Source organism: Fringilla coelebs (genome assembly GCF_963513975.1).
Source record: "Fringilla coelebs genome assembly, chromosome: 3".
Taxonomy (NCBI): domain Eukaryota; kingdom Metazoa; phylum Chordata; class Aves; order Passeriformes; family Fringillidae; genus Fringilla; species Fringilla coelebs.
In genome coordinates, this window is record NC_140030.1 from 57,904,187 (window position 1) to 57,917,440 (window position 13,254).

General features: G+C 42.0%; 1 protein-coding gene across 1 annotated transcript; it reads left to right on the forward strand.

Moving 5' to 3' along the window:
- Positions 1-1,973: 1,973 nt before the first annotated feature.
- On the forward strand, positions 1,974-10,127 carry SOD2 (superoxide dismutase 2). Its single transcript, XM_084202807.1, has 5 exons — positions 1,974-2,120; positions 3,273-3,475; positions 7,368-7,484; positions 8,083-8,262; positions 9,620-10,127. The coding sequence occupies exons 1-5, from the start codon at positions 2,092-2,094 to the stop codon at positions 9,763-9,765; spliced, it is 675 nt and encodes a 224-aa protein (XP_084058933.1). The 5' UTR covers positions 1,974-2,091; the 3' UTR covers positions 9,766-10,127.
- The last annotated feature ends 3,127 nt before the right edge of the window (positions 10,128-13,254 follow it).

The window sequence follows — 13,254 nt, forward strand, 5'->3', positions numbered from 1 at the left end:
CCATAGCTAGCACCACTGCTATTTTAATTTCATAGGGTTCACGTTGGTGTTCTAAAATCGCTTGGTCACTGGAAGTATTGTACACAAATTCCATTGGTGATTCCTTTGAATGTTGCTTCAGGCCTTATTGCTTGAAAAATAGCAGTTGAATGGTTGAATGCATGCAAGGGAAGTGACAAATACCTATGCAAAAATGGTACTGGCATCTGGCACCCGAAGGAGTTTTTAGATAACAGAAGTCCCTGATGATGAATTTTATTTGATCATAACATCATATTGCTTGCTTATGTAACATGTATATATATGTGCATCCTGGATCCTGTACATGGTAAAATGCAGTATTTTTAAAGAAGCCTCAAATGCTGGTAATATAGTAATCAGGCTTTATGTGATCAGGTGGTAAAAGCCTTCTGAGCAAATTTGTGGTCATTAAAAAAAAGGCATAGCTCTTAGGGGGTGATGACTTTTTACTTATTCTGTTATTACAGGACATTCATGACTTCAAAGTTATCTTTATGTGAGGTTTTTAATTTCTCAAGAGTGGTATGTTATTTTTAAATAGTAAAAAAAAAAAAAAACAAACCAGAAATGGAAATTATACCATCAGACTTCAAGTTAACTTTATGGGGAAAAAATGGTGTAAAGCCATTCCCCTAAGCAGACACCTCTGCTTAGAAGGTGTCTCCTAAATAAGCAGGCTAGGGTGCTTTGTGTGATTTTTTTTTTCTTCCAAAATGAAAGCAATCCAGCAATGGTGCCAGTTAATAATAAAATTAATAATATAAGTACATAATTGACTTGCTTTCATGGAACGTTTGCTACAAGCATTAGTGAACTGCAGTGTAATACTAAAAACCTATAATATTAATGGTTTTGCCTGGCTCTTGGTGCCTGCATTATAACACTTAATAATCCTGAATGTAGTTGGTTCTTTTTAACAAAAAAATTACATTTTATTGATCCAGTAAATACAATATATTCCTCTTTAAAATTAGATATAACCTATTTTCAGTAGTCAGGGATGAAGAAACAACTTGCTGATTTTGGACAATTTACCTTATATCTTAGCTGCTGCTAAAGCAGCAATTTTCACTGTTCAGATTCCCACAAGAGCACCGCTGGCTCATCAGAGGAGCTAAATTACTGTCCTTTTCTAGGATGCCTCTGGAAGTGAGGGATGGAAGCACTGCGTCTTCTAGGGGGCTGGGATTCCCTTTGTGGGTCTTTCCAGGTGGATTTCTTCACAACAGGCAAGATGAGGTTCTTTATTCTCAACAAAATTGTTCAGGCTTAGCCCCCACTGAATTGTAATTTGAATTTTTATAGTCTGGTAAATGTGGGGTGCTAGAAGATCTTAAGGCTACATGTATTTATTAAGGAAGACAAAATATGATGATCAAAGGTTTTGTGGTAGCAGAGATTAATTCCATACAATTTAAATTTTACCTAATGTTTGTCTTGCGTGCAGAGTGCCTCCTACCTCTGAGGAATGAGTTCCTACCTGACCTCGCTGGAGAGCCAGTTTTTCATGGGTCTTTGGACTCATTTGCATTGAATTGGGTAAAGGATTTTCATGAGCACCAAAGGCCGCTGAATTGCTGCATGCAGGAAAGCACGTGTTGGGGAAAACACGATGCCCAAAAAATGGGGAAAAGGACAGAAATGAACCAACAAAAGCAAGTCGTAGACAAAAAAGCTGAAACGGTAGCGTTAGTGCTGCCGGTGCCGTCACTATGCTGCCAGAACCATGTCATTGCGCGGCAGGCTTTCAAAGCCGGACTCTGCCGTGCTGCTGTATCCTGGCGGGAGCACCGGGCGGCATTCTATCTGTTCCGTCAGGGCTAAGGCAGCCTCGCCTCCTCGGGAACTACGGCGGGCCTGCGTTCTAAGATAACGACTCTAGGAGCGTTCCGTTCGTAAGGACGAGCTACTCCCACCGCTAAGGAATGGTATTTGCCCACATCCGAAGGCCGGGGGTGACCGCGGGGTGTGTCACCGGCGGCTCGGCCGAGCTCAGCCCCCGCGGCCGGGGCGGAGGGCGGGCGGGCCGCGGCTGCGCCGTGACAGTCGCGCCCGGCTGCAGACGCCGCCATGTTGTGCCGCTTTGCCGCCGCGAGCAGGTGAGAGCCGCGCCGCGCCGGGCCGGGGAAAGCGCGGGGCTGGGCAGAGCCCGCGCCGGGAGGCGGCGGCCGCACCGTCCTTGCCCTCCGCCTCCAAGCCGGGAACGGGACGGCGGGAGCGGGGGAGGAGGCGGCGGGAGGGTCGTCTTCTCGCCCCTCGGTGTCTGTCTCCCGCCATTTCACGCGCGGGAGGTCGCGCTGCTGCCGGCTGCCCCGCGCCGGGTCGGCGCCGGCCCGGGCGGAGGCTGCTGCCGTCGTCCTTGAGCGCTTTCAGGTTCCGCCCGCGCCGTCCGCCGAGGAGCTCTGGTGGCCTGACACGGTGCTGCCAGACCCTCTTGTTTTTGCTGGCCGGGGTCGCCGCACTCGGCCGCCCTTCAGGGTCCCGAGGGCTTCGGTCGCGGTGTGTCCCTGGCGTGTGTCAAGGTCACCAGCGATGGGCGGCGGGCCTCAGAGCCGACCGTCCTGCCGGCCCGGCGATTCTCCTCTCGCAGTGGCACTTGTCGTGTCGCATGACAAATCCGAGGTGTTAAAATGGGGAAGGGTAGCACGGCCTGCGCGGTGTCTGTGCCGGGCATCGCGGCTGTGACGCCCCGGGTGGTTTCCCGGTCCCCCCTGTGGGGACAGGGAGACACATGTCTCTGTAAATGCTGGAGAGATTCAGTCCGGGGAACCCGGTGACTGTGCAGCTTTTTAGCTACTTCCCAGTGCACGGACCTTGTGGATAGCGAGGGAAGGACGCTTAGGCGACATCATTGCTTCTATTTTTAATCAATAAAGATTAGGTGAAGCTTTGAATGTCATCAAGTTACTACTGGCTTTTCATTGCTATCCCTGCTTTTCCCTCACGTGAATGCTTGGGAGGGTACATGAGTCTCTGCAGTGGCCTGGAGGCTCGGATTGAGAAGCAGCAGCTTCACAGTGCAAAGCCCTGTATATGTGACCTTTGTGTGAATTCATCTTCGCAGTTAAGCTGCAAAGTATGCTTGCTTTAAACTCTTGAGAAATGGAAATATGATTTCCTTGGCTGAGATATCACCCCAGGTATTTAAAGCAGCTCATCAGAACAGCAGTGTATGAAGTCTATTTCACTGATAAAGCACAAGTTTTACTGCCTAAAACTGCTTCCTACTGTGTTTTTTTTTTCTTTTCTAGAAGCAGTACCAAGTTGGCAGCACCCTTGGGGTGCTTGGTTTCTAGGCAGAAGCACACTCTTCCTGACTTGCCATATGACTATGCTGCTCTGGAGCCTCATATTAATGCAGAGATCATGCAGCTGCACCACAGCAAGCATCATGCCACCTACGTGAACAACCTGAATGTTGTCGAGGAGAAGTACAAGGAGGCAGTGGCCAAAGGTTTGTATCTCCACAGTCAACAGGTGAGATGGAACCTAATTGGTGTAGATGATACAGAAGAACAAAATAAAAAAAGAAGTGAGATATATTCTTTTTAAAGCTTTGGATTATGTCATTGCAATATTGTTAGGGGAAAATCTTTTATTGTAGCTTCAGTGGTGCTGATAATTGGAAATCACACGTAAGTAGAAAGCATGAATTCTGTTCTCTGTAGTGCTGTAAAACTAGAAGATTTATTAATTGTTGTGGGTTTAGCCCATACTCCATTAGTAACTTGAACTGAACAAAGACTGAGTCAGTAGGAAATTGCAGTCATTTTGCTGAACAAGTACTTTGCAATAAAAGGCTGGTAGCAAAGTTAGTTAAAGTGAAATTTGTCTGCCGTGATAATTTTCACGTCAGATGCTCTGCTCAGTCTTGGTAAATAATCTCAGTTGCCTACAAGTTGAGGTGAGACAAACATGCTGTTAATGTATAAAGCACACAGTGCAGAGACCTGAATTTGGGTGTCAGTGATATCACTGGGTCAAATTAAGGGGTTGTGTAGGTGACAAGCCCATGTAAGACACAAAAATATACAGGAAACCATCATGGAGTTTTTTGTTATGATCCCAGAATTTGAGATACACTGCCTTTTGGAAAAGCTTTGCAGGTGTAGCAGAGCTACACTGAAACATGAGATCTGTTTTTTCCAAACTTTGAGTCTTCCAGTTGGACTGATAAAAGTGTGTGAAATAACATGTATGTCTTTTTAAGAAGGTGGAATATTTTCTGGGTTTTTTTTGCTGTTGTGATAATCTTTTGAAAAGGTATCAGTTTATCTCAGAGAAATGATTACTGTATGGACTCACTTCTATCTGCGTGTCAGGTGACTTCACAGTAGAATTTTACTGCTTAGACTTGGGTGAAAGTGAGAATTGCTGATATCTGAGTAAACCTGAACCATGTGTCCCTTGATAATTAATTGCCAGTGTATTTGAACAGAGAATGGGGCTTTTCAAGTACCTAAGTCAGCCTAAAAATAACTTGTGCAGTCTGATTTAATGAAGTAATGAGATTAAGAAGCAGGTTATCAAGACTGACTGCTGCCTTGCCCTGCCAGTAGCAGATCCAGGAAAGATGTATTCTGGAGATGTAATTAGTGCAAACAACTGGGGAGAGAACCTGAAGTGTCAGAAGACAGGGTGTGTGCTGCTGCTATTAGTGATGCTGTTAAATTACAAAAGTTGCAGCCACTAGTGGAGGCAGAATTTCTCGTTATCAGAAGCATTTTTAGTGTTGTGGATCCTTTGAGTTATTTTTTAGGAATTACAGTTTTTGATTGCATCTCATCACTTCTGTTGGAATCTTTTTTACTTAGAGATTAATTTTTCCTTAAGGATTCTTCAGAGATTATTTTCCAAATGGATGACTTACTGGTTTTGGTCATGCACAGCAAAGCAGACAAATAATCACTTGGGATATTCGTGATTGTGCGGTTTGTTAGTTTGTTTTTTCCTGATTGGTATCTCAGTATACCATGTGCAGTATTTTGACCCTCCTTAGAAAAAATTCTAAGACTGAGGCAAAGGCTGAACTGCCACCTCATTCTGTCAGTATTGTTGTTGTTTTTTCATACTAAAACTGAGCACAGTCAAAAATCTCACTGGGATGTGTATCACTGTTGGGTTACATAGCGCATCTGACCACTATCTAATAAACTTTTCTGGACAGCAGAACCTTGTCAATGTTTCTTGTTCAGCAATAGAAAGTAAAATATTCTCTTCAGATTATCTTTAACATGTTCTTAATTTATCTATATTTGCATAGAAAACTCAAAGCCATCTTGTTGGCTTACATTGTCAGTTCATTTGAAAATGAATTTACATTTCTGTGACAGCGCAGGACTTTGTTTCAGCATAAACCGGTCCTGACTACTGGCCCATCAAAATGTGTCAGATTTGCTAATTGAAAGATATTAACTTGAATCTCATTTTCATTGAAAATTTGTTCCTGCATTATTTTTCCCTGCTCTTCTTTGACCATCATGTGACCTGTAACTGCGCTCTTACAAGGAAACAAATGACTTCAGCTGAAAAACTGAGCTGACTACTCTCTTTAGCACCTTTGTCTTGTCTTGGTTTACTGAATTGTCCATGGATTCTATACAAATAAATTCCAGTATACTTCTGCTGTAACTTCAGGGCAAGTTACCCCTTTTCAATTCTTTTTTTTTTTTTCCCAGTGCAAAGTTCAGCAGCACAAATACTGTTTAAGGAAAATGGTGAAATGCCATCGCTGGTTCCTTGGGGTCCTGAGGAGTGGATTCTTCTAAGAAATGGTGGAATAAAGAGTTATGAACACATTAAAGGCTTTCTAAGTTACTTTTTGATTTCTGGCTTCCTATATGTTGTATGATCTGGATGAATTCGAAAGTGTCATTAAGGCGTGAGAAATTCACGGAAAATGTCCCAAAGATGCCATCTGAATGGTCATGAGAGACTTCTTATCCTTAACCTGATACTTAAATCCAGCAAATAATGTTTTTACAAACAAAGCATTGGATGCTTTGTTTCAGTGCTGCATAGGTTTTTCTTAGGAAGCCTCAATAGATCCACCTTGAGCAGCACAAGATCTCAGCCAGGGCTACAGCCCAGGAGAACCCAAAATGGCCACCAAAAAAATGGACAACCAGTCACGGGGTGTCACACATTTTTATAAGTTTTGGTCCATTAGCACATTGGAATTCATTGTCCAATCACAGCATTAGCTGATGAAGTCCCATCCTTCTTGTTTTTCTCTCTTTGGTTCACCGTTGTTTATGTTTTTGGGCCAGAGATCGGAATTGCTTGTCCTTGGGTCCCCAGCTAGAGAAGGAATTGTTTTGTCTACCTACTCTGTGAAGAGAGCTTACCATCCCTTAATAAGAAACCCAGAGCCACACCCTAAAGCAGCACAGGATCTCAAAAATATAAAAGTTAAAACCTGAGGCATCACCTTAATAAGAGATGCTACTGCTTTGAGGTGTACTACTTCTTTGAGGATTGTCTTTGTGTTGAGGTGACTCAGAAAATTTCTACCACTCAGTCCTGAGAGTGGAGAAAACAGGTCCCCCACTGATTCCTTACTAAAGAATGTATTGGAGTGGTGGAAAAAGCTTTAAAAACGTTTGAAATGCTTCAGTGCTTTTAAAAGCCAAAATAGTAATGAAAAGACTTGTATTGAAGTGGTGCAACACTGTTCAAAGACACAAGGCACCAGTGAATTCTTCAAGGAGTAGAACATTTTGTGGAAGTAGAGAGCAGTTTGATCTTGGTTTCAGATGCAGGATTCTGTCATGTGTAGCAAAATTATTTTGATCACTTTTCTGTGAGTACCTCCTTCCAAATGAAACAAAAGATAGGAAGGAGAACAACGTTTTGTGTATGTGCTCACTGTACTTACTGACTTTTCTCATGCACAAGCTGTTTGCCCTGTAAACTGTTTTAAGAAGTTTAAAAATGCTTAGTTTGCAAATCAGTGAGCTAATGGGTGAGTAATAGTCTTGCCTTCTAGTGACAATACTGACAAATTTACAAGTGCTGGGTCCTCAAAGAGTTCTGGCTGTGCTTGTTGCTTTATTCTGCTGTAGAGTGGCAGTAAGTCTTAGGTGTGTACTATGGGCTGCCTGATAGTTGGAATATTGCAGATCACTTATTACAGCATAAAAAAAGGTCAAAGGTAATAAATCCTTAAGAGAGTTTGTCTGTGACTGTGTAAAACATGCATGACAGTACAAACCTTTTGTTTTCCATTGATAAGATATATGCTTGTAGAAAGATTTTGGATATCATGGAGGCCTAGTAGAAACTTACTGCCTGTTGTGGTGATGATAATGTTTTTATTTATGTATTTTTATTTTCTGTATTCTTAGGTGATGTTACAACTCAGGTGTCACTTCAACCTGCACTGAAGTTCAATGGTGGGGGTCATATCAATCACAGCATCTTCTGGACAAATCTTTCTCCTAATGGAGGAGGGGAACCTAAAGGTTAGTGCATGTTACAGTGGTTTATTGCATCAGTTTTAATTAACATGTAGAATTGATGATCTTTTCTCTCTTTGGAGGAGTCTAAAGGATCTTTATTTTTCCAAGTTAATTTACATTTTTATGTGACAATTAGCAAAATTTTGAGGTATTCGGGGGAGGTTTTGGATGTAAGCCAAAAATACAAAAAACTAGTAATGTACAAAGTCTTTTTTAATTTCTAGAGCTGATTATGTATACACTGCAAAATACCTGTCTACTGCTGAATATACCCTTTCCACCTTCATAAGAGAAAATAGTTGTACAAAGCCATGCTAATTAAATTGCTGTGTGTACTCAATTCACAGAAAGAAATGTGTTGCAGACTCACCCAGCCTAGTGGCTGGACTTAATGCTCCAGTTTGGATAGAGATAGTTTAGCAGTTAAAGCCTAATGGAAGGAATTTCCTTGGGGAGGATAGAGTACTGATTAACTATCATGACCTGCAATTAAAGATAAACGCCCTTAGTACAGATCTCACAAAGCTGTTGTGATAAACTTGGGAGGTTTTGATTGAGGTTTATATGTTTGTGATCTTTCTGTGCTTTTTTTCTGTTAAAGGAGAATTGATGGAAGCCATCAAGCGTGACTTTGGTTCTTTTGCAAACTTCAAGGAGAAGCTGACAGCTGTATCAGTTGGTGTCCAAGGATCAGGCTGGGGGTGGCTTGGCTATAACAAGGAGCAGGGGCGCCTACAGATAGCAGCTTGTGCAAATCAAGATCCTTTGCAAGGAACAACAGGTCAGGTTTCTTTCCTTTCCCTTTGCTTCTGTAGATTTGGTAGGCAAGTGGATGACATCTGAAAAGTGGTTTGTAGAAAATGTTGAGAAGAAATTGCTGGATAAATAGATCTGAAAAACCAAATGTCTCTTCTAGCAGAAGTGAAAACTCAGTTTTTAGAGCAGCATTTGTAAAGCAGAACTTAAAAACATTGAACAGCAGAAGGATTAAGTGTCCTTCTAGTCCAAGGAAAAATAGATGGGCCATGTTTTGAAAGTGCTTTTTTGCTTGGTGGATATTTTAGCTTCAGCTTCCTTGGATTTTTGAGTAACTGGAGTAATTTGCACATATCAAGCAACATTAAGCCTCTTGCCTTCAGATTTTTTTTTTTCTGTGGTAGAGGAGCTATTCACACTGCTACACTTTTCTGTGGTAGAGGAGCACTGTCAATGGGGACCAGACAACAGGAGAGGAGAAGATGAACATAATAACTCTTGTTTCTTTATAGACTGGGTTTAAAATGGAGCCTTATACTTTGTTTCCTTTATATTTATAAGAGTAATGAGTGTTAACCAAATTAGTCTGTGATGTGGTTAAGTGTTACAGCTGGACAAGCAGCATAGTACTGGCAATGATTTCTTTCCAAGATATTCTTACTTCCTTAGAGAGACATGGAGGTGGTAATGGCAGACTGGACACCCTTCACAGAGGGAAGAGGTCATGATCAGCAAGAATCTGCTTGCAGTGGCAGTTTGTCCAAATCATTTTGCAGATACCCTCTGCAGAATTCATAGAGAATGGCAAGGAATTTCATGTATTGCCAGCAGTCTGTGTATTGCCTATCAGTAGGGTGAAAAGAAATTATAGATTTAGTATAGGGACATAGATTATATTGGGGGTGAATTTCACCCTTCCTCCTGTGAAAATTTACCATAAAAACTTCAGTGGGAAGGGTATTTTAGCACAAAAGCAAGGAGGTAATTAGACACTTAAGAAATAGCCTGCAATTAAAGTATTGGAAGCAAGCTGGCATAGCAAGAAACCTTTATAACGTAATTTTTTATGAAAGCGCTTGCATAAGTGTGCGAAAGATAGAAACCTTTCAAAAATTACTTTGTCTGGTTTCAGTTATGTCTTCAAGGCAGTTCCAGAATATTTATAGATGTGTTTACCCAAATAAGCTCTTTGAATTTATACAGTGTGTGTGTGTGAGCACAGTTTTGTAAAATACTGCAATAAAGACCAGTGTGCTTCAGAGCTCTTTGTCTTCCTGCAGCTTAAGACTCAGAAACTGGGTACAATTTGAAGATGCAATATAAAACTTTACATATAAAGTGTGTTTTCATATATTTACAAAATCACCTTCTTTTTTCCACAGGTCTCATTCCTTTGCTAGGCATTGACGTATGGGAACATGCTTATTATCTTCAATATAAAAATGTTCGACCTGATTATTTGAAAGCCATCTGGAATGTGATCAACTGGGAGAATGTATCTTCAAGATATGCAACTTGCAAAAAGTAGAGTGGAATTCTTGCACAGACTACTAAAATGTCACCAGTTCTACTCTGATACCACTCTTGTAGTAGTGCCTGTGGCTTACAAATGAATTGTTGTACTGCAGAAAGCACTTCACTCATCCAACAAAAGCATTTCATAATCAAGCAAAGTGTCTGCTTGTTTAATTCTGTGAAAGGTATTTACTTAGAGTTCTGAAGCTTTAAACTGTTGTGCAACAAAGGGAGGCACTTTAATCTATTCCATTGCATATAGAAACATAGGTCACCTTGCTGAAGCCTAATGGATTTCCTTGTTGCACTAAAATACCTAAGTGGAAATATGTGCTACTGTTACTATAAACAAATAAAACTCAAAAGAAGAATCTTCTATAACTGTGTACAAGAGACTCATTTTTAGTAATATCTGGTCTAGTTACATGATTTTAAAACAGTTGGAAGAGAAAAATGCCTTTTGTAATTTGTTGTATTACAGGCTGCAGAGCTTTCATAAAGGTTGAAAAGATAAATGAAAGGGAAAATAGGTGTTACTGTGCTTGCCTGAAATGACTCTTCAGTCATCCCTACCCCTTCCTGCATTTCTTATGTGAGGTCTTTGTATCACACTGATGCACAAGCGTTGGAAGTATTACTTTGGGCAGAGATTACAGTACTGGCTCAGGCAAATTGTTCACATAGGGCCTGAATGACAGCATGTGGCACTCATTTCATACTAATTGTTCAGGGATGTCTTAGACCATCCTTTAGCTAAAGGGGCTGATTACATGCGTATATCAAGTACAGGTTGTCTCTGCACAGCCGTATTGCTGAAGCAGTAGTAACAAATTAAGCTTGATGGTTGAAGGCAGGCATGAAGTAACCTTTTTGTTGTAACAGAGCATGCCAATGGTCTTGAAATATTTGGTATGTTGTGCTTACCGTGGTGTCTGCTTGAAGGGCAAGGAAACTGCATTTTTTTCTGTTTCTTATTACATACAGTGGAGTGCCACATAGCAGAAAGGAAAAACAAAGAGGGAGTGCTCCTCCACCAGTATGAGTGACTGCTGAGGCAGGGCTTTGTTGGTGAGTGCCGTAATGTGTGTGCTGGACATCCTGGTTCTGCACACTCCAGAGGAACAGGAGGTAGATATGCCTGTAGACTGGTGCTCTGGAAAGGAGTGCTTAAGCTTGAGTTAGCTCCAGGTGGTGAGGCTTTAAACCACAGAGGGCCCCTCATGCACAGCCAACATTTGCTGCGGCTCTAAAGGCAGTAGTGTGAGACCCAGCACGTGCTGTAAGGCTCAGTTTCTGCTGTGCGCCAGGTTAAGAAGAAGCTCCACTTGTCTCCTGCTTCCAGTCAGCTGGTGAGTCGGTCCTGCTACCTTGTGTCCTGTCTAGGTCTGAATGTGCCAAGTCCTCAGCTCTACACAAAAAGCAATGTCTGTGGAATAGGAATAGAGAACTTGATAACTGTTGAAGGCAAATAGTAGGGACAATGAAGCAGTGAAAAGCATTTAATACATGTTCTGGTGGACAGCTGGTCCACCAGAAAGGACAGAGATTTCTTATATGGTTCATTTGAAGTAGCAGCTTGCTTAAACTGTCTTAATTCCATACTGCTGTGAAATCTGGAAAAAGTGGTTCTTGCAGCACTATGAGGTGGAGTATGTGCCTGTAATTTAGCAAGTGTGCTAGCAAAGCTGGTGACTGGGCAGTGAAAGTGCATAAACCTCTTACTAATCTGTGTTAGGCAATAAACTCAGAATTGCTGCTGAGAACTAGCGCTTAGTGTTACTGTGGTTGCTATGGAGATGGGCAGGTCCATCTCTCCCTGCATGAATTGAGAAACAGGAAGGGTTTACATCTGATCTTAAATGCCCTGTGTGGACAAGCCTGAGACCCATTAGTCAAACATGAAATTTACAGTTTGTTCTATCTAGACCTTCCTAAGCCCAGTGGTAAAAATAGCTCTGTGTGTTAAGTCATCTCCAACCCGAACTGTGCACAGTATCATCAATGAGCGTGGAATTATTTGCAGACTTGATCTGTGTGAAAGGAGCAATGAGTGCAAATTTCAGTGCTGGATTAGTCTTTGACCTGGATCAAACAGAAGAGTAGCAAAATTGCATCCTGACAGACCCCAGGGCTTAGCCATGCCACTGCTGTGTTTGTAGACACAGTTAATTTGTGTGTAGGCCACATTATGTTAAAATAAAAACTTGGAATAATTTTCAAGAGGGCAACAAAGGGCAGTACCTAACCCAAAACCTGGGAAATGATAGTGTGTCATGGGCTGAAAGAACAGGGTGCATCAGGGTGATCCCATAATAAATACTTGCAGGTGTGCACAGAGACTTTGGTTTGCACATTGCAGATTTTGGTGGCTGAATGTTTTTCAGAAACATGCAGTTGGGTCCAAAAGGGCAATACCCTGCTGGGAAACGCAAGTGCACGTTTGTGACTTCAGCTGACTATAAAAAGGATTTGAAGGCCAACATGAATCACAAAGTGTGTGTATCTCATTCTGTACCAGAACAAAATAAAGCAATTCAGGCCAGCCAAACTGAGCTCTTGCAGCATTTCTGCCAGCCCCTGTGGCAGGCTGTGGTGGTGATGCCATGGCCAGTCCCAGTGAGCCCTCAGGATGGCACCTTCATCCTCCTGGAAAACAGGAGGGGTCTGTGGGTGTCTACTGAGCATGCAAAAATGGAATAGATCAAAGAGGCTTTTCCCCTCTAGCTTCTAATTGCCACCTTACAGTTTTTTTATTTTACCTTTATCTACAGCATGTATTAAAAACCCCCCAAAGTAGTAAACCCCTAAACTGTCTCCAGAAAATACTGACAGCTTGTGATCTGGTATGGTCTCCTAGGTATCAAAGGCTCTGTATTTACTGAAGACTTGTCTCTATTTTGCATTCAAGAATTTGGTTCTGTCTAGGTAGCAAAGTTGGTTTAAAATGGCCACTGTGCCATTCTGCTAATATTTTACATGCCTGTTGCATTGACCTTGCAGAAGTTAATCATTACACTACTATAAAATGAAAGAGTTGTGTTTGCAGTCATGTCTAATACTGAAGAGATAAAAGCACTGGTAACTTGGTAGGCTTAATCTGCTTTTCTTCTGCTTAATAATTAAAAGTAATGCTCTCAGGTTTCGTCATAACTGTTACTCTTGTTGATTCAAAAAGCAGAGGGTTCTGTGGTAGGAGTGTGTGAGTCTGCAGAGCTGAAGCAGCTCCAGTCCCAGAGTCCCAGAGCTGTGCCTTCCCCACTAGGTGGGAGTGTCTGTCTGTTCTACTCTGTTGACTTGGGCTTTTGAATTGAATTTCCAAGAGTCAGGTTACCAACCTGTCTGGGTGTTCTCACTGCTCAGGAGGGGATCTGTTTGGATTTCCACTTTCTAAATAATCGAGGTGACCCTCTTCAGTGGGGAGGAGACAATGCTGCTGTGCAGAAGGCAGTTTATGGTAATACATACAGTCAAATATAGAATTTACTGAAACTAGGGCCAGGCA